General features: G+C 40.9%; 1 protein-coding gene across 20 annotated transcripts in view; it reads right to left on the reverse strand.

Annotated features, from left to right (window-relative positions):
• Window positions 1-26,295, reverse strand: part of LOC109985990 (uncharacterized) — a 47,343-nt gene extending 21,048 nt beyond the window's left edge. For 2 of the 20 annotated variants that reach the window (XR_010666670.1, XR_010666669.1), the window contains exons 1-5: window positions 22,801-23,616; window positions 22,662-22,689; window positions 22,441-22,535; window positions 22,090-22,273; window positions 16,238-16,453 (exon numbers count right to left, since the gene is read on the reverse strand). Coding sequence is in view for 3 of the 20 variants with exons in the window: in XM_065956874.1 (XP_065812946.1) it covers window positions 16,238-16,453; window positions 22,137-22,273; window positions 22,662-22,675 (367 nt within the window). In the remaining 17 variants the exon portion in view is untranslated. Of the gene's footprint in view, window positions 1-16,237; window positions 16,454-20,407; window positions 20,854-22,089; window positions 22,274-22,440; window positions 22,536-22,661; window positions 22,690-22,800; window positions 23,627-25,664; window positions 25,988-26,043; window positions 26,064-26,274 lie in introns of those variants that run through there. The other 18 variants (XR_010666661.1, XM_065956875.1, XM_065956874.1 and 15 more) reach the window with 16 other exon arrangements.
• Window positions 26,296-26,564: the final 269 nt, after the last annotated feature.

The raw sequence follows: 26,564 nt of genomic DNA on the forward strand, positions 1-26,564 counted from the left end.
ATTCAGTACAAAATGGCCGCCTTTGGCTCTATTGCTCTCTATCTATGCTAACTCAAAAAAAAAAATGCAAAGGAACGGCACGCTAGCATTCTAGCTCCTACAAAACCAAGTGTCATTCTTTTTGGATAGCTCTTAACATCGCAAGGCTTGTAGACTCCTCTTGTAATAAACATAAAATAAAGGGGAACTTTGCTATTTTAAAGGAGCAACATGTAAGATATCTACTGAATTAAATGATAAAGTGAGCTTACTATAAGATCACACATTAAGGAAACATGCTATGTTGAAGTGCTGGCTTCTCTGACAACAATGCAGCAGCCAGTATGTCCTCCTTCTAACTTTAAATTCTGGTCCTGAATGCTCTGGATTAGTTTGGACCAGAGAAGGTAAGCGGTTCAAAGGCACCCCTATAGGCCGTTTTGGATGTCCCTAGGTTCGCCAGATATGAGACCAGTTATCAGGTCAAACCAACAGGTGTTGCAGTGATGGAAGCGGGCAAGAGAACTGGTTAAGATAGAAGTGATTGTACCCGACCTAAAAAGCCTCTGCATGTTTCTAATAAGCTCCACGAGCAGAAACGTGCTCAAACTAGGATCAATATTGGAGATGCTTTTGAAAAATGGAGAGAGGTTAGAACACAGAAAGGTTTACAGACTGACTCAGAGCTGGCTAAACACTGAAGCTTCAGTGTCCACCACATGGCAACCTGCGTCAGCATCGACTCTAGAGAGGAGGGGGCGGGGGAGACAGCTCTCTCTAATGCTTGAATTTGAACTGCAGTACTCATTTTAACTTCTAGTGTCAGAGTTACATATTGCTCCTTTAATCCTTAGTAATAGGAGAAAACTTTTTGTGGTGATACAAGCATCATACATAATTCAAGGTTCACAGTATACAAGTGCAGACAGGTTTAGACAAATACTGTATGTTTTGTTTAAAAACACTTTAAAAAGAGATAGGCAGAGACAATGAGTGTTAGCAGAGAGGTGGTGATTAAACAAGGATTATGATTTGAAGAAGATAAAGTTTTAAGTGATCCAATGTTTCAAACTTTGTTTATTTTACCCAGAAACTCAACTCTGTGTCAAGCAAACTCCCTGAACTCACTTTGGCTAAAACTCAGGTACATACGTTTACAGAAACCAAAATATTACTTGTGATGGCGGACGAAACACTGCTGCTAAAAAACAACAAGAAAAGGTGAACTAGCTCGCCTGCTCAGCCTGTCAAGTGGACGTTAAGTTACTTGGATGAGTATTTAAGTTTTGGTTGACATTGATGACTAAATTGATTATTTAAAAATTGTTGTGAGTCTGATCTGGCCTCAAATTTAACTGTTACCTTTTTATGCCTTTATAGTAGAGGAACAAACCCCCAAAAAAGGCTTTAGTTTTTGAGATACCCCTACCCGAGGTAGAACAAAGCACAACCATATTTTTTCATAACTTGAACATGTCTAGTTTGTGAAACGGATTGTTGTATAAAAATATTTCACTGCAAAATAACTTTTTTTGGATGTTTTATGAATCTTACCAAAAAACAAAAATAGGTCAAATTAGGGCTTCTCCAAAAGTGACAGCTCTAGCCTTATCACATGTATCTCTGGGAATCAGAATCAGAATTTCACCAAATTTGGACAGGATGTTCACAGATAGTTATTAGTTACAATTATGCTAAGTTTTTATCAATACCATTCAAATTTTTCACACTTAAACACACATGTAGTTTAGGTGGAAATTGAAAATTGAAACAGAAATTCAAAAGGTATGTATATCAAAGTCTGTCATTTTTAAGTAAGAACACCAAACATTAAAATATGTCATTTGTATCTTCTTTAGACTGTTATCTCAACATAAAAGAAAGTTATTTGACTTTTCACTTGACCCTATGCTGTCACCAGCCCCTAACAGGAAACTAGTGCAGCCAGGATTTCAGGGCGATCTGGTACAATGGGGCCCTATGGATGTGTATGTGGGAGGTGGTGGCCACAAACAATAGATTAAGACTTAACAAGACACAATATAATTGTATCCTGCAATATATGTAATTAAACATTTTATAGTTATTCCTAATACATTTGGTCTCATATTTTCTATCTTACATATGATTTATATGATGACACTCAGAGTCAACCCGTTGCTTTCAACAATATTGTCACCTATGACATTGTTTCTATTTCATTCTAAAAAATTAAAGCATTGTCTTGCCATCAGTTGTGAAATATTAATGAACTTAAAAACAGTATTGATATATATAACCTTAAGTTCTTAGAAATTAAATATACTTCATATAGTCTATTTGTATATCGGCTATACAGCCTGTTGTAGTTTTTTTAATGTATTTCAGTCATATAAAGATGGTGCGTAGTCACCATATCTCCTGCTTTTAAGATGAACCCTAGTTACTCCAGAGGATACACTGGATGAAGGGATAGTTTTTATAATACCCTAAGTATGATAAAGTGTTAAAAAAAAGCTACAATAGCTATTTTTGTTGAATGATTTATCAGGCAACCAATGGAGCTGGGATACAAAACAGTTCTTATGATGGCTTAAATGTGTGTAAGGTAAATTAGGATAACAATCATGCAAACATGTTTATAAAAAACTTCTTTATACACTTATTTTACCTCATTATATATAATGACATTTGAGTTTTAAATGCTAATTACAAAGGATGAATTTCCACTTAAGACAATATGGCTGTGAACCTGAGAGCTTAACACCGTACAACTAAAAACCTTTGTGTCACACTAAGCATCCCCTGGGGAAAAAGTTTGACCTCTTATCTCTTCGCTGATCTTGTCCTGTGCTTGTGTAAGTTGTGTTTACTGATGAAAAATCTCCTTCTGCCAAGTTTGAACCGTCAAATGTATCCCTAACTCTGAATCTTGGCTGTAGAAAATGACACCAACCCGCTGAAAGCAGTAACAAATAAGAATAACTTCACAGAAGAATATATTCTATCTTAAGGTCTTGTTTGCTTTTGTAAACCATTTAACGATATCAGTATAAGTGAGCTCCATAACCAACCAAAACAATCCTCCCAGGAGCTTTAAGAAAACAACTGCTGCAGAAAATAACCATCAACAAAGTCAACCAACCAAACAAAGATAACACAACCAAATCAGGTCAACATAAACAAATCAAGACACCACAACCAAATCAAGACACCACAACCAAAGACAACACAACCAAATCAAGACACCATAACCAAATCAAGACAACATAACCAAATCAAGACAACATAACCAAATCAAGACACCATAACCAAATCAGGACAACATAACCAAATCAAGACAACATAACCAAATCAAGACAACATAACCAAATCAGGACAACATAAACAAATCAGGACAACATAACCAAATCAAGACACCATAACCAAATCAAGACACCATAACCAAATCAGGACAACATAACCAAATCAAGACAACATAACCAAATCAAGACAACATAACCAAATCAAGACAACATAACCAAATCAGGACAACATAACCAAATCAGGACAACATAACCAAATCAAGACAACATAACCAAATCAAGACAACATAACCAAATCAGGACAACATAACCAAATCAGGACAACATAACCAAATCAAGACAACATAACCAAATCAAGACACCACAACCAAATCAAGACACCACAACCAAAGACAACACAACCAAATCAGGACAACATAACCAAATCAGGACAACATAACCAAATCAAGACAACATAACCAAATCAGGACAACATAACCAAATCAGGACAACATAACCAAATCAAGACAACATAACCAAATCAAGACACCACAACCAAATCAAGACACCACAACCAAAGACAACACAACCAAATCAGGACAACATAACCAAATCAGGACAACATAACCAAATCAAGACAACATAACCAAATCAAGACACCACAACCAAATCAAGACAACATAACCAAATCAGGACAACATAACTAAATTAAGACACCACAACCAAAGACAACACAACAACCAAAGACAACACAACCAAATCAAGACAACACAACCAAATCAAGACACCACAACCAAATCAAGACACCATAACCAGAGACAACAGAACCAAATCAAGACAACATAAACAAATCAAGACAACACAACATAACCAAATCAAGGCACCACAACCAAAGACAACACAACCAAAGACAACACAACCAAATCAAGACACCACAACCAAATCAAGACAACATATCCAAATCAAGACAACACAACCAAATCAAGACATTACAACCAAATCAAGACAACATATCCAAATCAAGACAACACAACCAATTCAAGACATTACAACCAAATCAAGACACCACAACCAAAGAGTGGTGTAACTAGGGTTCATGGTTTTTGTTTGATAACCATGAATTTAAGATGGTTTCTATACTGATTGAGCTCCCAAGAACAGCTGTCAATGTTGTGCTTTGCCTCTGTGCACTGCCTGTAAGCAGTAGTGTCCGATCTGACTTAAAGCTGTTCATTTGCACTTACTGACATCGTTTTCCTCCTCTCTAGATCCTCGCTTTTGTTTTACTTACTCTCTGATGTACGTTGCTTTGGATAAAAGTGTCTGCTAAATAAATTGTAGAATTGTAGAAATGCATTCAACACAATCAAATACAGCAAAATAAAGATAAGGCAACAAAAAGTAGACAATACTGACACAATAACCACATGCAGCCATTACAACAAAATGCAAGGAAAAGGCATTACCATCTACAGGCAATCCAGCCACAGACAATAGAACATAGCTAAAGGTATTTTTAAACAAAAAAGTTGTGTGTTTGGTTATATGTTGTCATTTGTCTTAGAATAGATTATATGAATGGAGAATCCGAAGGGAGCTATTATGTTTGGTGGCAGGGCAATGTTGATCAGATGCTAAATGCTCATCAGACTAAAGCCAGTGGGTGTACAATTGATTTTGATGCCTGCGTAAGGTTTTGCCATCTGCATTCTTTTCTATTGATGATCTAGTTATGGTGTCTTGATTTGGTTGTGTTGTCTTGATTTGGTTGTGTTGTCTTGATTTGGTTGTGGTGTTTTGATTTGGTTGTGTTGTCTTGATTTGGTTGTGGTGTTTTGATTTGGTTGTGTTGTCTTGATTTGGTTGTGATGTCTTGATTTGGTTGTGATGTCTTGATTTGACTTTGTTGATGGTTATTTTCTGCAGCAATTGTTTTCTTAAAGCTCCTGTGAGGTAAGAGGTCAAACTTTGTGTCCCCAGGGGATGCTTAGTGTGACACAAAGGTTTGTAGTTGCAAGGTGTTAAGCTCTCAGGTTCACAGTCATTTTTTCTAAAAGTGGAAATCATCCTTTGTAATTAAAATCAAATGTCATTATATGTAATGAAGTATTACTTTATACATTTATAAATGTATAAAGAAGTTTTTTTATAAACATGTTTGCATGATTGTTATCCTAATTTACCTTACACACATTTAAGCCATCATAAGACTTACTTATGGTATTACAAAAACTATCCCTTCATCCAGTGTATCCTCTGGAGTAACTAGGGTTCATCTTAAAAGCAGGAGATATGGTGACTACACACCATCTTTATATGACTGAAATACATAAATGAAACTACAACAGGCTGTATGGGAGATATACAAATAGACTATATGAAGTATATTTAATTTCTAAGAACTCAAGGTTATATATATCAATACTGTTTTTAAGTTCATTAATATTTCACAACTGATGGCAAGACAATGCTTTAATTTTTTAGAATGAAATAGAAACAATGTCATAGGTGACAATATTGTTGAAAGCAGCGGGTTGACTCTGAGTGTCATCATATAAATCATATGTAAGATAGAAAATATGAGACCAAATGTATTAGGAATAACTATAAAATGTTTAATTACATATATATTGCAGAATACAATTATATTGTGTCTTGTTAAGTCTTAATGTATTGTTTGTGGCCACCACCTCCCACATACACATCCATAGGGCCCCATTGTACCAGATCGCCCTGAAATCCTGGCTGAACTAGTTACCTGTTAGGGGCTGGTGACAGCAGAGGGTCAAGTGAAAAGTCAAATAACTTTCTTTTATGTTGAGATAACAGTCTAAAGAAGATACAAATGACATATTTTAATGTTTGGAGTACTTACTTAAAAATGACAGACTTTGATATTCATACCTTTTGAATTTTTGTTTCAATTTTCAATTTCCGCCTAAACTACATGTGTGTTTAAGTGTGAAAAATTCAAAAATTGAAAATGGTATTGATAAAAACTTTGCATAATTGTAACTACAGTAATAACTATCTGTGAACATCCTGTCCAAATTTGGTGAAATTCTGATTCTGATTCCCAGAGATACATGTGATAAGGCTAGAGCTGTCACTTTTGGAGAAGCCCTAATTTGACCTATTTTTGTTTTTTTGGTAAGATTCATAAAACATCCAAAAAAAGTTATTTTGCAGAAAAATATTTTTATACAACAATCCGTTTCATAAACTAGACATGTTCAAGTTATGAAAAAATATGGTTGTGCTTTGTTCTACCTTTGGTAGGGGTATCTCATTTTTTAGGGGCCCAAGTTCCTCTACTATTACGCAGGACAGTGGATAGAGTCAGAAATGGAGTGGGGAACGACCATAGACTGTAAATATTACTGGCCAATGCCTGAGTGACGTCAGTAATCTGTTACGGCAGGGCGCTCAGTTTGTTAATGCTTTGAAAACGTTTATGTTTCGGCTCTTTGCAGCACATTGTTTCATTTGCAACATGTTTCCAACATTGTAATATTTTTTGACTTTTGTTTGTAATTTTAAAGTTGTGTGATTTTGATTAGGAGAACTCCTCTTGTAAGATTTTTCTTAAAGATTGCTTATCAGGAGCTTGCCTTCAACAAGACAGTCCAGCTAAAGATAGAGTGGAAATATAGGGAGAGAGAGAGAGAGAGAGAGAGAGAGAGAGAGAGAGAGAGAGAGAGAGAGAGGTGGATCACATGCAACAAGTAGCACCAGGGCCAGGAGTCAAACCTGCGATCAGTGGCTGCTGTTCATGGGGCACCTGCCCTACCAACTGAACTAAACCAGGGCCCGACGACGGAAATGTAACTGTATAAATACAATGTTTTTATCAGCAAATATAATCCTGTTGAACCAAATTCTAGTGTCTGTTCATGTTCTGTAATATTTGAAAATAAGAGCCATTTGATAACCAATAAAACCAAAAAGCTTTGGGGGGAAAAAAGTCTTCTGTATCTGCATCATCAGCAGGCTCAGTTATCTGTACAATGCAAAGACAACGAGGAGATGGACTACACACATGAACACACTCACTAACTCACACAAATGCAGTGTGACATATTAGAAATGTGAACTTTGGTGTGTGTGACATAAAGAACTCATTCACCTCAATCTCAACGACAGACCAATAAAAACAAATTCAGACTGAAAGGATTAACGCAGGTTTGTTCTTTATCATTAGAGTAAGAGTGTGTGTGTGTGTGTGTGTGTGTGTGTGTGTGTGTGTGTGTGTGTGCGCGTGTGTATGTGTATGTGCGTGTGTGTGTGTGTGTGTGTGTGCGTGTATGTGATCTAGACTGCAGGACTACTTTTTGGGTGTACAAAACGTTGCTCAGCTAAAAATAAATAAAGGGCTCAGGAGAGGAGCGAAAAGCATTGTGCGCTGTGAGTCACGACCAGGAGTGCTGGTGACGATACACTCCCCCCACTCCACATACACACACACACACACACGATTACACCCTCTCCTCCCCACATTCAAATACTGACAGGGAGAGTACCGCTTCTCAACGCTACGAGATCAAGTTCTCCCAAAACTCCAAGAGACACACATATAATCCTGACATACATAGTGCCAAAAAGAAACCACATATTCAGTCAGTTGTTTTTTTTAAACCACACACAAAACTTCTGAAAATTCCCCAAAATTTTCGGGATGAGATGTTTTTTTTGTTTTTTTTACCCTGATTTTTGCCAGCTCCGTAGCGAAACTTCAGCATGAAGTGTGGATGCGGCAGGAAATATTCAGTAAAATTCACCACAAGAGCAGGCAGGGTTGACATCTGCTTAGTCTCTTTTCTACACGCAGATATTTTCTTCTCCACTCGTTTGTTGATATTGTGATTACGTCCAATTACACGTAGCATTGATACAAAGGCAAAAACAAGTGTCATTGTAGTGTCAGACTCCACCACTTCATCTGCTATCTTATGTCATGTCCTGCCTCCTGAGAATTAAATAAAGATTTTAATTGTCAGCAGAAAGATTTTAAATCAGATACTGGAGCAAAACAACATGCTCCTAAAGAAAAAAACAACAACGTTTCCATACTTTCATTGTCAATTGCACCAGTTTCTGCTTGTGAACATTTTCACATCCTTTTTGAGAAACAGGGTTTTTAATCTTCTGTTTTTAAAAATAACCTCAAGAGGCGTTGGTTTAGCTCAGGGGTTAGAGTGTAGGCGCCACACCTGCGGAGCCACTGTCCTTGTGGCCGCCCCGTATCCGATCCCGACCCTCCACACTTGCTACTTGTGTAACAGTCCCATCTTGAACCAGAACAGACAACGTTAAAGCAGACCAACAAGTTTTTTTGATATGTTATTAGTAGTTACGGTAATTTTTCAATTAAAAATGCCAAACATGCACTGGTTCCAGCATCGAAAATGTTGAGAATTGTCAGACATTTTATTTTTATCTAAAACCTCGTGAAAGGGGGGCAGTCGATACGAAACACAATACCATACGGTAACCGATACCACACAATACTTTACAGGACAACCAGTCTCTCTCTCACAATGCAAAATTGTCTGATATCTTTAAAAAAAGAAAAACGTCAATACCTACAACGTTTGAAAGATATATCCACAAGCTGCAGTCTGAAAAGTTGAATTGACAGTTTTGCTAAGAAAAGATGTAATTTCATGAAATCACAGGTTTAATCTTCACTATAGAAGAAGACTTTGCACATCTGTTTCATGAGAGAGGTTCTGGGGCGCTGTTGGCCGAGTGGTTAGGGGCGTGTGCCCCATGTAAAGAGGCTGTAGCCTGGGTTCAAATCCGACCTGTCACTCCTTTCCTCCACTCTCTATGTTCCTGATTTCCGGCTCTAGCCACTGTCTTGTCTCTCCAATAAAGGCCCAAAAAGCTCCCCCAAAAAAGCGAGGTTCTTATGAGAGTAATGTGTACACACTGCTGCACACTGTCCAACTTGCAAAATAACATTTATTGGTTTCTGTACTAGATCAGGCAAACAGTTTGCAGTTGCACCGTTTGCCTGATGAAGGTCTAGTGCCAAAATGTTGCCAATATAGACAAGGCAACTTTATTCATACAGCACATACAAAAATACAAATAGATCAAACAAGATGCAAAAGAAATACAGAAATATGACACTAAGCGGAAATAGGCCCAACTCTGTATGTATGCTTGTTTTCAAGTCAGACTGTGCTATTGATGGTCACTGAAAAAATCAAAAACATTTCACCTTCAAGATCTTTCAAATGAAACATCCTGTTTACTGCATAGCAAAAAACAAACCGATATTAACATCTTTACAAGGTTTTCATTTATGGTTCACTTGATTTTGATCGTATGGACATTCAAGATAAAACCATAACGTCATCTGCTACGTGCATGTGCTTAGCATAACCTCCGTCATTTGGGTGTCAGCCAGCTTGTGCGCTCTTTCTTTTTCCAACTGAAGAACATTGCAAAACATAAAGCTGTTGTATGGTGGCTGGGAAGTGCAAAACAAAATGTGAAACACTTTTACAAAGCTTGAGACAAATTTAAAAGTGCATATCTGGTCCTTCCGTCTCATCTGTGTCCTTTAAAGGTTTGAGAGAGCGTCCACAGGAAAGCAAAACTGAACAATCTGGCTCAAACGAGTTCCCCAAAACGGGCAAAACATCTTTCTGTCACCACAAACTCTGCATCACTCCAGATCACTGTTTGCCAAGTCTTCACTTCAGTCATTTAGTACATTCCCTTTCTGTCAAGATTCTGTTGTTTGTAAATTTGTTTGGGGACTGGTAAAAGTGTTTTGGTTTTGTGATTTTGTTTTATAAAATGTAAAAATGTTTTTTAAAATGTCAATTTGTCTCACATTTTGTAAACGTGTTTCACACAATTTGTTATCTTGTTTTGCACTTCCCAGCCGCCGTACTGTTGTGACCAAGGTTGACATGGAGATGATCAGTCATGCTTTTGTTTCCTCTCGCTTTGATTACTGCAAAATTGTTTTAACCCATTTAATCCAAACTTCCTTAAACCGTCACCAAACTGTCCAAAACGCAGCAGCTCGGCTTTTAACATGAAATAATAAAAGATCACACCAATTCTATCCTTCCGACCCCTGCAAGTTTGTTCATCTTAAAAATCCTTGTGCTAACTTTTAGAGCCCTACATGGTCTGACACCCTGCTACTACACGTGATGTGTATCTGTGAAAGGTGCTATACAAATGAAGAAAAAAAAGTCTTACTAATGTCGGTCTTCAGGGAATCAATACTGTTTATGACAGACTTCATTTAAAGAGTTAAAGTTAGAAAAATTCAGACCATTGGCTGACTGGAGGACGACAGCATCTAATCTAATCCAGACGACATAAACCTGCTGACTGGCAGATTTTCAGTCCAACAGCAAAGTGAGGGAGCCAATCAGGACTTATTCCAGGTGTAATGCACTCACAACTCTTACATCCCAACATGGGGCTAACCCCGAAAGAGTAGAGCAGACAAGTCACCTCATTGCTTAAACAACAACTAAACTAACCTGTGAGGGCAAATCTAGTCTGTACAGCCTTTGTTCTTAAAGGGGACATATTGTGAAAAATCCACTTTCACAGTGTTTCTGAACATATATTTGGGTATTTGGCTTTTGTCAGACACACATCTGGTTTAGTGGAGTATTTCGCTGCAAGTTGGAGTGTGAACACGTTCATCATGCAGGGGGGAGAAAGTGACTCACTTCAGAGGTGGTGGACATTTTCAAAATGTTGTATGCAAGAATGTGTCTCTAACGTACGGAGGAATAAAAGGTTATATCAGGCTTTCATCACAGGTTATCATCATGAGCAGGAGCAGGTTACTGTTGGTTTTTCACTCTATATGGTTACAGTGACAAAAATTTTGATTCACACCACCACGTTAATTCAATTGGACAAAAATATGAAGCTCTTAAAATGTTTTTTAAAAAAAGGGCATTTTCACTTGGAAGGAAGAGGGGGGAAATGGAAGTGCAGTAACATTTAAATTCATGTTATTAATCACTTCAAATCTAAATGTATGTGTCCATTTTCTTCCTTTTAAACTTCCAATTAACAAAATGAACACATACCACTCCGGCCAGTCAGAATGGAGCAGCCACTATGAGTCATGGTAAATGGACTTGAGCCTGTATAGTGCAGTCCTATAGTCTTCTGATCTCTTAAAGCACTTTTACACTGCAGGTCACACCTACACATTCACACACTGATGAGGCTGCTAGGTAAAGTGACCATCAAAAGTAACTAATCACATTTACAAGCAGCTGGAGAAATTTGGGGTTAAGTGGCTTGCTCACACATCGGACATGTGGCTATAGAAAGACATGCAACAGAAGGAAGGCACGCTGAATGTAGTGAATGAATATCAAGAGAGAGAAAACACTAAATAATAATGTGACTGTTATACTATTTCTGTTGGTTGCTGTTAAGACAGAAAACAAGAAGCTGTTTATAAAAAAAAATACATTCAATTAAATGGATAAATAAGATGATTTATTGATTAAAAATTAGGAAATAAATCGAGAAGTTGTACTCTTAAATTTGGATATTTTCCATCATAATGCACAAGGGAATGTAAGAAATCTTGCAAGAGGGGGGGTCCAAGATAAAGGTTAGTGCTACAGCGGGGTTCCTTGACACAGTAATGTCTGGGAGCCCCCGATCCAGAGCACAAAAACAAATAAAAAAAGACACAAGCAAGCTCCCCAATATCACACAGATAATTACTGCTTGAGGGTGGCGTTATAATAACTTCAGTCAGCATCGCGGTGTCACCTGAAAGGGACGGCATGTTTTTTTTTTCTCCACTGTGAGAATACAAGAAGGCAAACTTTAAGTCCCTTGCTTAAAAACTCATTCTCCCTATTTATTAGAAATTAAATCAGAATAAAAAGCTCCAGAGTGTGTATATCAGACTGATTATGTTCAAAAATGTAATATATGATGATTCCTCAAAGGACTCGGACCAGGAGTTAATGGACCACTTGAATTTGGAAACAGAAACATCACTGTAAAGTCATGCTACGACTTTCTCAGTTATTATTATTTTATTTTTTTCACAAGTTTTATTTGTTTTTTTTTTCCTTTTAATTGAACAGTGGATAGAGCAGGAAATCAGGGTAAGAGAGAGAGAGTGGAGAATGACATGCAGGAGCCCCAGGCTGGAGTTGAACCCAGACTGCCTGCTTGGACGACTATAACTCCATACATGGGGTGCGACCTAACCGCTAGGCCATTTGCACACTGTGACTGTCTCAGTTAAAGTGATGTCACTCTTAATAGGACAAAGGTTAAGGTCATGAAATGAATATTTTCAACTCCGGGTAAAAGGCTCAAATTCAGCACACACTGTGTAGTATTGTCACATTTGTTTGTAACTTGAAGCCTACGTCTTCAAAGCTCCTCGTCTCTCTTTTTAAAGTTACATAACACTGTGACAGGTAGCTCGTGCTAAACAACATACTTTACTGTCATTGGTTATTTAAGAAGATGCCATAGATTATCCCACATGGGCAGGTAGGGTGAGATCAGGACAGATAAAACACACTGCATGACACGTGTGATGGTGTGAACTGTATGTACAGAGATATTTAGACAAATGCAGAAAAGTCTTGGACAGTATTCTTTGCGTTCTCAGGACGTCTTTATGCTCTCCGTCCCAAACACTCGGACAGAAATTGAGGGAAAGGGCTTTTGGATATTCTGCACCCTCAGCCTGGAATCTGTTGCAGAATGACTTCAAACTCAAGGAGCTGATGTCCTTAAATGTTTTTAAATCTATAATGAAAGACGTGGAAGCAGACTTTACAAAATATCTGTGTTTTTACCTCGACAGTTTGAACTACTGGCTCCCAGATTTGACTCGTAGATTTTTCTATTTTAATGCAAAATGTCTTTTTTTGTTAATTGTACTTGTGTCTCTCTTTGTGTCTCCGTCTGTAACTTTTTGTTTTTTCTGCTGACTCTCTCGACCAGGTCTCCCTTTAAAAAGATGTTCTTAATGTCAATGGGACCAACCTGGTTAAAAATAGAGCGACAGAGAAGTGAAGTAATCAGCTGTCAGGAGTTGTTGTGAGCACTGGATCATCATATCTTTAACTATGTCAACGTGTTTCTGAATTTTAACGGCGGGTTAGTTTATCGAGAGCGAAACATAAAACAGCCAAACTGCATTTTTTTTAAAATAACAATTTACACACTGTTTGATGGTTAGCAGACTTTTAAATAATGCCACAGTATTATGATACGATACATATGGTACGGCGTGGTATGTAACAGTCCGATACAATACACTTTATTCTATCCTTACTAAAATATCCATAGATTTAAATGTATGATACAAAATACACACCACACATTTCCCCCTTTTTGATACTTCTACCTCTATTTTGCATCCCACTTGCACTAATGTTCTGTCTGTCTGTGCATCTTAATCGTGGTTTATGTTGGTATATACAGTATGTGTGTATGTGTGGTTGTGTCCTCAATCTGTAATCATGTGAAGGCCTTTCACACTGTGCTGTGTTTTAAAAAAGTGCAATATAAATAAATTGTAGCATTGAACCATTCTGCTTTGTTGTCAAAAACCAAAATGTAAGTGTGCTCAGAGCTGAGGCAGGGAGCGACACACAAGCATCACGGTAAAAAAAGGATGGAGAATGACGAGATGGAGATCAGAGAGAGTAAACAATCCTGACAACAGTGAATGACATCACAGGGTTTTGAAATAATGCAATTACAACGATAAATTGTGAATCCACAACAATCTTAACTTCTGTTTTGTGATTTAACACATTTTAAAACACAAACTGATTTTCAAAGATAAGTCTAAAATGTTTACAAAACTCCAAATTGATCTGTATTCATGATCATTTTAAGGACTAATTTGAGCTACTTTTCAGGCAGAGTTAAAGGGTTATTTCACACAAATTCTTAACAAATATAAATCCTCATAACACCTTTTCTACTCTCTTCAAAAACTTTGGTTTAATTTGTCAAAGACGTATGATCCCTCTTAAAGATTTTTTTTGCTCACATCATTAGGAAAAATTACATTTAGAAAATTTAACAAGAACATATTGTATTTTTGAGGAGTTTGTGTTGCTCTGGACCACAAACAGACCTCCCTGTCAACAGCTCTCCTTTGAGCAACTTTCACTGCACTGTTTTTTTTTTTGTATTATCCAGATAAACATGGTCTTTTCAAATATGATTTTTCAAACCTGTGAGCACCAAACTAAACTCCATTCACCTTCTATGTAACTGTGTGGCGGCAAAAATATCAGCAAGGAAAATTTCAAAGACTGCACAAATAACCCCCAAATATCTGCATGGATACAGTACGTATCACAAGAGATGTGACAAGATGTTTTTTTCTGGTGATAAACCAAAGACTACCAAAAAACTAAATGCAAATAAATAAATGAAACTTGAGCCTTGGTCATTTGTGAAATGGCCCTATAGAGCTAACTTGTGATTTTGATATGTAGTGAAAAATGCTCATTTGTAGTATATAACAAAGACAAAGTGTTACACTACCTTTCACGGAACAATTTAAAGAAATGTGCTTTTTTTAGGATGTTAACTGTGGGATTTCCTTTAAACTGAACACACTCAAACAGACAGACACACACTCAAACATCCATAGCAGCCCCTTACTGTCTTAAACAGGAGAAGAACCTGAATGCACCATCGCACACTTTGAAACAGGGATGCCAATCAGTGCTAATCAAATGTCATCAGTCAGGAAGGTCGGGGGACCTTTTGACCCTTCAGACAATGTAACTCACATGAACACGATCATATTTGCCATAAATGTATGATTTATATCTGTTTTTTATTTATGGTGGAATAATAATAACTGTGGTTATAAACCCTAGAGAATATGGGAGCACTGTGTTAATTTAATGCAGACATTTTTGGGGCCTGTATTTCTGCTACGGGTCGTGACTCGTTCCCCTTCTTCTCATACCGGTAACTACTATTTCAAGGACTGCTGTATGTGACGTGACAGCGGGACGTTGCCTGACCTGCCTTTTCAATTATGACTCACACCGAGAGGTGACAACGCAGGTATTGGGGAGGGGACTTTACAGCTCGTGCATGGTGCAAAAAACAACAGGATTACCGAAGAAGGTGCAGTCAGCTGTTTCTTATATACATGCACGCTCTTAACTGTTTAAATGTCATCCATTAATATATACATTTGATAACTTCGTGATCATAAAGTTTTCTATCTACACTAACTTTAATTACCGGGGGGAAAAGATGCGCGTGAAGGTTGAACCAACATAAGTTTGGGTTTTCCAAGTTTAACTGCAGCCAGACGAGTGTTTTGTTTCGGACGTGACAATTACAACAATAATTTGGAAAGGTAAGGCCTGGGTGTCAGTTTCTGAACATTTTAAGAACAAATTGTTACATATTTATGGATATGAACCGTTGAAATTTGCGTGTGGAGGATAAAGAAGAGCGACTCAAATGTCCGGATGACAAACACACAGAATAGCTTCATCTCATACATGGAAATTAAATCGTAATCAAAAAGAATGCATAACAGGACATGTGGAGTACTAAGCAAACTATAAAGACTGAAATGCATGTCCCAAAACTGTCCTGTAGATATACAATTGGAATATTACAAAACTTTTGTAAAATAGTTTTCTTTAAAACAGCTTTCTACTTTTACGCAGCGTTTTTATGTGTGTTTGACAACACATTTCACCTACACTGAATCTCCTCTGCGTTTAGTACAGCTGGCCAAGATAAAGGCGACAAAGTAATGTGTGTATGCATCATTTTAAGTCAACAATGATGTGAAATAAGAGAAGAATCCAGCACAATCCAGCACTACCGGCCTCTGTGCTAACACAAAACCTTCTCACAAGCACCGAGCAGTCAAAACGAGCCTCACGCAAAATGCAATTCAAAACGTGATTTGGATTTGACGTCATCCATATCGTCTAACACATCTCAGGCCGTGCAGTTACCTGTCATGTGTTGAGAAAGAGGGGGAAGACAAGGAAGGAGTTTGGAGTCTGTCGTTGTCTCTGTCTGCGCTCCTCGGTGAAAAACATCCAAAACGTGGGTACCCCCTTTATCTTCTCCAGCGCACATCTGGCTGCTCCCACTGCAGCTGCAGCACAGTCCGGCCAGGCGCACGACTATCCTCATTTCCACCTTTGCTCTACTGCTCGTTGTCCCTCCTGCAAGACAGAAAGGCAGGACACGAACTGTGAGATATAACAGTCTATAAAGTTAGTCTGCATAGCCACACGACCCCGAAGGAGACACTGCATGTCGATTTGGAGAGGACATTGAGGAACTTTATGAACCGAGCAGGTGGATGTCAGATTTCGCCACACGGTCACATGTTAACAGTAAAGTCTCCGTTTTTATGTATTGGACGTGTATCACTCAATACGGGAAACTTCTAAAATTATGTCACTTTTTAGATTAAAGGGCTAGTTTAGCTCCAATTACATCTCCGAACAAAACAGACCCATGTATATTGCGTAAAAGTGTGGCTTTTGTCATCGGAAAAAGGAGAAACACGAGGCCTCTTCTGATGTCAAAGGTCACATTGTGTCTATTCAAAGAAAATTACGTCACATAATTGTATTCTGTCGTTTACAGGTGTGCATTTTTGTGTTATTTATAGCATATGTGCCCTGGTTTAACCAAGGTCTCAGGCTGCGTTGGTAATCTCATAAAAGTATTTTTTCCCAGTATGACAGACAGGAACGGGGCATCATCTGAATCGTCAAGCGCATCATTTCACTATCATCTCTATGATTTGATCAGATGGTGTGCCACACGCCACTCCCCGAAATTGCAGAGGCCATGGGATTTATTCAAGCAAGGTGTGTCATCGTGCTGGCTACTGTCCTGAACTTTTTCAGAACTGTTACGCTTTCCTTTTAGATATCTACGTCATCGTCCAGAGACCGTGCAGACGGTTTTATTTAGACTAAATTGCGTCATTTTCTGCTTGGTGACGTCACTTTTTACGCCCTGACAATGGATTTTCTTGCCAAGCTTTTGGCGCGTAACTTGCGCGTCTTGCAGCAAAGTGCCTTATATGTCATTATACAACTCATTTATGATCAGGACTAAACCTGGCTTCTGCTTGGGCTCATTTTACAAGTTTATTTGGCATTATTTATACATTTAAAGACTGATGCTGCCTTCAAGAGTGGCGGGACAGAAGAGGAAAAACTTTGCGTAAAGTTGCAGGTGCTTTTCTTCTTGAGGCCAAACTGAGTTGCATCTTCTTCAGCTATTTTTACTCTGTCTTTCAAGAAAGAAAGTGCTCATCCCCGGCTTTTATTTTCATCATTTTGAGCACTATGCGTGTACGCATCACTTCTTATTCACATTGATGTTTTTGTCTCTCTCAGTTTTTATTTCTGTTTCGGCTCTGGTGGGTCAGACTGGGAGGACGTGGCCATGTCCGGGTCTCTGTGTGTTCCACGTGGGGAAGTAAGGAACATTGGTGGGCTGATGTTTGAGGTGGATAACTTCTATTCACAAAACGGGGAGGGAGACACGTGTTAGTTTGTCACAGTATGTGTGTGAAAGGGGAGGCTGAGAGGATAGTCTCACGGAGGACACACACACTGCACGGTCAGCTATTGCAGATGTTGCTTATACCTTTCCATCTGCTAATCTGGGCTTTTACATGGCCTTGCTGGGGAATCCCTTTGCATATGCATTTTGCTTACAGAGGTGTGAGTGTGTGTGTGTGTGTGTGTGTGTGTGTGTGTGTGTGTGTGTGTGTGTGTGTGTGTGTGTGCAAGCGTGTTTTAAGGGAGCGTGTTTCCCTCATGTTCCCCTTATTATTATTATCTTTTAAAGGGGGATTAGGGGCTCAGTGACGCCCAATAAATGTGGCACCCCACCCAAAAGACGCGCACACACGCACACACCTCCCTCCACTGTTTTGCCCACGTGTAACTTGTGCATTGCAAGGGTCTCCCCGTGTTTACTCTCTCTCTCTCTCTTTTCTGCTGGTGGTGGTGGGGGGTGGTGGGGGGGTGGGGGGCTGTCAAATGTTCAGTGTGAGACGGGGGGCGGGAAAGATTTTGTTTTGCGGGGGGGGGAGTGTTTGGCTGAAAATATGACTTAATGTTGCATGACTCAAAGTTTTGTGTTCGGCAACATGTTTGTTGACAAACATACAAAAAAAGATATTACTTCAGGATACCGAGGCACGCAAGAGTGTGAGCAAAACTTGGGTGCGACGTGGCTGCAGAGCTTCGTCTCATTTCTGCCAAAGAAGAAAACTGTTGACTAAAAAAAATTGACACACGTAAGGGCTGAAAATCAACCGAGACATAAAAGCCACAACTGTGGCAATGGGAAAATAAAAAGAGGAAATGGTAACAATAATAATGCATAAAGAAAATTCGAGCAGAAAAAAGAAGAAAAAAAAAGATTGTAAAATTCCTGGAGTGGAGCCGTCTTCCGATGTCGATGCCTCGGCGCGGTGATTGCGCCCTCCGCAAATGCTTTTTGGGGTAAGGGCTTCCCAGATTAATAGTTATGAACAGCAAGCCCAGACCGCAAAAAGATTCGTGAAGGACATTATTTGCTGCTGTCGTCCGGCGGAGACTCCGTGACACCCGGAGAGTCTGCTCTCCTCGCGCTCCCGTGGATTTATCTCCCATCCCAGCTCGGCTGATTGTATCTCCAGTCATCGGCAACCCGAGGCGAGTGTGTTTCCCTCAAACACACACACACACACACACACACACACACACACACACACACACACACACACACAAGCATTCACTCGTAGGAGAGGAGAGAGGATGGATGAAGGAAGAAGAGAAATGGAGAAAGAGAGAAAAAAGGAGGGGGTCTCCGGATGCCAAGGCTGCTGCTGCAACTGAGAGCTGTCCAAGGTCCTTTCGTTTTGAATCCCCACTCCTTCCTCAGTTTGAATTCTCCTCTATCTCCTCTATCTCCTCCTTCAACCATTCCTTACTCATCTCCCTTTCCCCTCTCCCTGTCTCTCTGTTTCTCCTTTTCTTTTTTTATCCAAACACTCGGATGTGCAGAGCCCGTGTGATCACTGGGAGCTGTGCATCGATGCGTTTTGTTGTCAGTGCACTCTCTCTCTCTCTCTTTCTCTCTCTCTCTCTATCTGTATTATATCCCCTGGTCCGTGCTGTGTCTCCGTGTATAGTGAAGCTCTGTCTCTCTGCAGCCGCTCCAGAGCTCTGGGTGAGGAGAGAGCAAGGCTGTAAACTGCTGGCAATAAATAGAGAGCAGGGAGGGATCTTATTGGAGAAAGCGAACCTCGTCATCAACCAATCGGTGTCTTGCTCATATAGGGACCCCCCTTTTTGAAAAAAAAAAAGAATAGACAGGGCTAACCAAATTGTGATCTATACCAGAGAAAGTGTATACTTATATGCATTGATGTGGGGATGTGAACATCTGATGCAGCTATTTGTTTATATGCATGAGCTTTTCTCCTTCCCCCATCTATTTTTGTAGGATGCGAAACTGTCCGTCACGCTAGAGGTTTTTTAGTGCCTACATCATGATGACAAGAATAATAAACAAGCTATCTGGAAGCAAGTATGAGAATTTTTCACATGATCACAAGTAACGCCCCTTTTTTTTTCATTTCCTCACGCGCCAGCTACGAGCGACATTAAAAGGATGGGGGATGCAAACAGCGAGCAACAAAAATGTGAGAATGAAAATAACATTTGCTTGTCGACAGAGTGTGGGAACGCGTCGCTCAGCCCTCCACATCGCATCACAACGTAAGCAAGAAAGAAGCATCTGAGGCGACTCATGGTCACCTATAGAGTTCACTGGAGGGTACCACTGAGAAAAAACACGCGGGGGTCTCCGGACTGTCAACTCAGTCCGGAGCCGCGAAGCTCAGTCGTTTACAGCAGGATTTTTTTTTTTGAAGAAGAAGAAGAATATGACATCCACATTGCGATATTCTGCAGTTTACAGCATTTCTACGGCAATAATGTACAACTTGACAACACAACAACACATTGCATATAATCACATCAAGAGTTAAAGGGTTAATCACGACCACTCGTTCTCGCACGCTCGGAGTTCAAACAATCTTTAATGTTTGTTGGGTTTGTTTTTATGCAAAGTTATGATCAAAATTAAAAATAACTTACCTGATTTTTTTTATTTTTTTTCTACTGGAACAGTTCCATTACTTTTTCAGAAGCAATTTTTATATCTAACCCCCCTTAAACACTCCAAACCTCCCCTCCATAAAGCTGCAAGTTACTGTACCGAGCTGAAGGCCGGGTCACGATCTGGATCTGGACCCCCTCTATATCTCTCTGCTCCCCCCTTGTTTGTATCAGGTTTGATCCCGAACCAACACATGCCCCCCTCCCCTCTTCCATTCCTCCCTCTCCTTCTGCTCCTCTCTCTCTCTCTCTCTCTCTCTATCTCTCTCTCTCCACTATCACTGATGAAACTCGTCTGCATTCAAGTTGGCTGCCAGCATGCGCGGGAGGAGAGGGTCTCACACTGAAAACAAGCTTTGGAGGGGAGAAAGGAGATGTTTGGGTTTGAGGAAGGGGGAGTTTTTTTCGGGGTGATGTTTAGTGCATACGCGGAGTCTGAAGCCAACTCCAGACCCCAAGACCCCCACCCCTTTTTCACCCCCCCCCCCTCCTGCTGTGGGCATTTTTATTGGGTGGTCTTTTCATTTGCAACCCAGTCAGTCACGATTCTCCCCCACCGTCTGCACTGCACAGTGACTGCCTCTCCTGACGCAGCCAACGCGCACATTACTCACTTTAGCAGTCACGACTCGGGAATCCGCGTTGTTTTCGTCGAAATTACTCGATCGGTTTTCAATAATTGAGCAAAATATGGCCCCTTGAGTCGATATTTGCGCGTTTTGCCCGACGAAGACTTGCAGATGTGTTGTTTTTTTGGGAGGTGGAGGAATGCATCTCAGGTGAGGTACAACCGTGATTTTGCATGACAAAGATAAGTGGTCGATGTGGGTATTTTTAGCCTCGTAGCCTGCAGTCAAAATACGAAGGAAACATAACCAAAGTCGTGCACTGACATGGATGGAATTGAGCGTGGTTATCGTGTCCCAGTGGGTCTGCAGGTCTGTGCAGACGCCTGAAGCCTGTTCATCATCTCGCCGGTCCGGGTCGCTAATTCAACACTGATACCTTCATAAAAGGGAATGCTTCTTTCAAACTCTTTCTAGTAGCTAAGAGCTTATTATAGTGGCGCTCATTTCGCCTCTCGTGCGCCCTCTTCGTCGCTATAGGACACAAAGTTACAGCTCTTAATAGCATTGAAGTTAGGCGAGTCTCGCAGAACTCAAACGCTGAGCTATTTCGCAAGCAAGCTGCAAACTTGACACTTGCTGAACTATTCGGTGTGTTCGGTCGCAAAGTTTCGCTTTAAAAAGTCGGGATTTGAAATAAAATTCAGATTAAAGGCTTCTTGGATTGGACTGGAACGAGGTAAATGTCGGTACTGACGTGAGCAGGAGAGCAGAACCAAGACGGAATGGCTCTCTCTCTCTTTCTTTCTCTACCTATTGCGTCCTATGAGGCCGCTTAAACTGCACAGGCGGGAAAACGCTCTTAAAATGTATTTTCGAGCCAAAAGTGTCCCCTCAGTGAGGAGAGGCGGATTACTGGAGGCGGGGGAGCTTCAGTATTTCTCCTCCAACGTCGCTCCAGGAAGGAGGATTCACTCTGAATAGAAGCTGCTGGTTTCCAAAAAAGGAGTAAATAAAGCTTTTAGCTGCCAAGAACAACACCAGACACCCCCTACACAAACACACATGCACACAAACACACACAGCAACACACACCACTTCCAGCAACAGCCCACTACCGCCACTTGGTGTGGTTTCAGCACCATTGCTGCTGGACAGCTCCCGGGTTTCCCCATGCGGTGCGCCTGGTCTCTGCTGCAGCAACAGCTCCTTCACTTCTCCACTCCCTCCTCTCCTCCTCTTCCTCCTCCAACGCCACGTCTCTGTCAGTCTGACTCCTCTTAAAAAAGAAGAAAAACGGAGGGAAAGGCGTCCTTAAGCGCTCACCAGAGAAGGGTTCCCCTCGCTTTCGCGGTTAAGCAGAGAGAGGGGAGGGAAAAATAAATATGTGGTAGAGACTCAACAGCGCCAACAGACAAAGGGAGTTTTTTGCTCTTGCTTATTTACCAAAGGGGGTGATTCCTACTCTGCAGGAAGGGTTGCTCTGTGCTTCGGTTTTACAGCATGCCAATAATATCCGTACCTACGAACAGGAGTCATGTCTTTGCGTGCATAAGACAGAGGAGGAGGCAGAATTAGAAGAGCAACCGCACAGGCACTACGGAGCATGCATTACCAAATACACAAAAAGTACACTACGTTAAACATCACATAAATGTCTCACTCACCGTGGTGCAGGCATATCCTGGCTCTAACCTGCAGAAAGAGAAAGCACAGAGAAAGATGAGAGCCTAGTTGGAAACCGCAACAAGAGAGTGGAAGAAATGCAACAGATTAAGTCCACCATGTGTTATTATGTAGGCTTACAGTGGCACGTCCAAGTTTGCTCAGGATCGCCTCCTTTTTTATACAAGTGATACCCGTCTGTCTATTTCTGGCGCGCGATCAAAACTATGATGCTATTTTTAGGTCACAGTACGAGGAAGGGGGAAAACACTCACAAAAGGCATCGCTTAGGAACGTTACGTGAGGTGCATGTAATATAAATTAATTTTGCCTCTCCAACTCTGCACAAGAACCACGATTCCCCTCCGTTGCATCATTGCAGTGATTTTTTTTTTTTTTTTGGAACCTGATGGGCCTCCAACAGCACCAGCACCTCCTCGCCTCATGGAAAAACACACTTCTTTCACCCTGAGCAACTTAAAATTTGGAGGTGGTCGTCGATGCCAATACCATCGACAATATTTGATGTCTTGTCGCCCTCCTCAGAAGCTTCTCGTCCCAGTGTCACTTCAGCAGCCAAAACTCATGAACGCAAAATAGATCCAAATTCTGATAAACGCGGATTCACCGACGCACCCTGGCAGACTTTCCGTTTTGTTTTAGTCGACGGAGCCCTGTAAAATTTAGTAATAAAGCTGTGCTGACGAGAAGAAGCAAAATAATAAATAAAATGCTTTTTTTTTGTTGAAGGGCTGCGTCAGTTACTAGGCATTGACGTCACGTTCAGATTCTCTCACTTTACAGCCCGTAGAGCCATATTAAAGACAGAGCCGCTGTGTGATGAGCTCGCCACAAATGTGCCGTGGAAAAAATGAGTGACAAAATAGGAAAATATTACAGGTGGGTAATGTGATGTGGACTCGTGGAAAGTGCAGCTTTGGAGAAGGTTATCTCCATGGTAAAAAACCCTCCTCTAATGCTGGAGCATCTGGGTTTCCATCCAGCATCCCCCCTCCCTCCCTCTCTCTCTCCCTCCCACCCTCCCTCCTCTCTCTGTCTCTATATCTCCCCCCACCAAGCGTCAGTGCCGTTTTGGTCTTGGAGAATTTTTATCCCAGCATCCAGTGCATTTGGCGGGCAAAACGCTAAATCTGGCAACCGAAGGAGGGGAAAACACAGCGAACTGAACCGCTTTCTCCTCCATCTCCTATGTTCACAGTCCGTGCCCACGCACCAGACCCCGCTCACCCACGGAATAGACCCACGGGGAGCTCACACTGGTCCGTGCAAAGGCGCACAAACAAACCTCCCTCCACAGTATGCTCAGTCTCTCAACCCACCACTCTTCCAATATCTGCTAACACCTTTATTGTGAGACCCTCAACACACCCCCACGCCGTCCATCTGCACTCATGCCGCGTGGAGATTCACGAGACTTTGAGGCATGGGATGGGGTGGGCTAAGGGGGATTTAGAGATAGAGGTGATGAGTGTTCACTGAGTGGCAGTTACATAGAAAAGTCGGCTCTGAGGAAGGGAAAAGGGCTGCGCCCGTCGCATCGGTTTGTGCTATTTTTATCCCTGCCTGTAGGCCAACTGTATGTCCGTGACTGCTGGCGAGAGCATGTATGGGAACAGACACACAGCGAGTTAGCATTTCACCTGCACATCAAATTCAGCTTAAGAAATCAACGAATAGTTCAAAAGACACAACTATCAATTATAAACTCTGGATATTTGGCAATATGTTAAAGTCTGGCTCTCCGTTTTTATCACCAAATCAAGCCAAAGTACGACAACAGTAGTCCAGTATCTCTCACAAACCAACATAAGTAAACATGCAAAGACACACACACACACACACACACACACACACACACACACACATCCTCCACATATAGTTCTCAGTATTCAACAATCATTGAATCAAAGAGGGAGCACTATCAATGGGAGATGCAGCCGAGATTCCTCAGTGCGGTGTACCAAGATCACCGCGTGGTGTCGACAAACTCAGCCAGAGATACTTCTTATGCTATAGATACCCCCCCACCCCCCCTCCACCTCCAGCCCCCACCACCCCGAAAAAAAAGTATGCACTCCTGACTCCTGCAAAATGCAAGCCGCAGCAGACTTCTTCTTTGTCTGACTCCATCATACAACGACCAGAAAACGTTGCAGCTCTCATCGTCACAACAGCTTAGTTAGGACAGGTGAGATGGTTTCCTCTTTTTAAAACAACCACCTGTTATAAGAAGTCAAAGCCGGAAAGGGTGATATCAGCCACATATACCAACATTACTTTGAAAGAATTTGAATAGGCCTACTACTGTTCATTTTTAATACATGATTTGTTTTTAAATAGGTCTGGATGAAACCACCTGTTGTGCAACTTCTAAAAAAGTACATTTGATAAACTTAACTTACTAACAGATTACTACTTATTACTAAAAAAAAAACACATTAACATTGACATAACACGAAGGAAGCTGATTTCCGTTCTGAACTTGTCTAAAATAAACACTAGGCGCTGTCCATGGTGCTGAACTGCTCAGTTTGTCATCCCTCCTCCCTGCAGGTATGGAGGAGCCGCCGCAATTTGCACAACACTCTTCTTTAGACTGAGTTAAAGAACCGGCACGATTTGCAAATGCAGTTAGGCTACACCGCTGCCTAGACAAAAAACTCGATGACATGAAAGTCTGAGGTAACACGTGTGGATTGACGCAAGTCCGCTGCGGGAAGTTGTTTACAAGTGAATTTAAGGCGCCTTAACTCTAAGCAGAGCTTTGTTTAAAACAAATATGCACAAGTAAGGTGATGTGGGGCTTTCTCTCTCTATCTCTCTCTGTCTATCTGATCCTCATTTGCTTTTCTGGCAGACATAAACCAATGTGGCTTAATCAGCCAGTCGTAACACATAGCTGATAAACAGGATAGTTAGATGGATAGCAGTGTCAGAAAATGACATTTTCCCAAAGTTTCCCTCTCTTCGTGTCTCTCTCTTACTTGTTACTAGGCATCTCAGCAGAGGAGGCAGTCTGAAGCAGAGGATCCCCAACACGTGAATCCTCCCACGCATTACTGCAGCCCGCTCTCTTTAAGTGTCTGCAAAATCCCCTACGATGTCAATATTCACACACGCACAAGCAAAAACAAAAACCTTGAAAACTGTGTACAGTTCCATGTACGTGAACTGCGTAGTCTGACCGTCCCCAAACGTAATGCGTGACAACAGCAGCATGCCCTGCGATGAACCTGAATAAAGTCTTCCCGAGAAGCAGTCAAGAAACACGTTTAATTCTAAGCTTAGTTTTCAGGTTTCTATACGGGAGGAATCCACGTTTTGCAGCTACAGGTTCACAAAAACGAAATGCTGTTTGCTCACATAATGTAGATCATTGAGTCAGAATGATGCATTCAGACTAGAAACGGCGGGTAACCTCACTCATCGTCACTACATTCCTTCTCCAGAGAGTGCTACTGCCCTAGACTTCACATCAACCAGTAATCACCAAGACTCCGAGTCCCAAAATATCTCCGCATGGTATGACTGTAAACTTCCCTCACGACTACATCACAGTCAGGATTTACGCCATCCAAAATATAAACCACTTACCTTTTCATTTAGGGTTTCTCTTCTTCTTTTTAACTTACTCTTTCCATGTAAGAAGAGCTTAGTGCAGCCTGCCAGAGACAGAGGACACAAAGAGTGAAAAGCAGGGCAGATACAGTCTGCGCTCCTGCGTCAGGGGGAGAAAGCAGGTCAGTCCGGTGTGCGTCGTCTCTGTTCTCTCTCGGAGACTCAAATATTTGGTGTTGGAGCCATTCAGGATTCAGGGAGCCAGCTCAAAGGGAAAGGTGGGTTTGGTTTGGGTGGTGGTGCTGGGAGGGGTGACGGGTTGTGAG

Source organism: Labrus bergylta, chromosome 7 (assembly GCF_963930695.1).
Source record: "Labrus bergylta chromosome 7, fLabBer1.1, whole genome shotgun sequence".
NCBI lineage: Eukaryota > Metazoa > Chordata > Actinopteri > Labriformes > Labridae > Labrus > Labrus bergylta.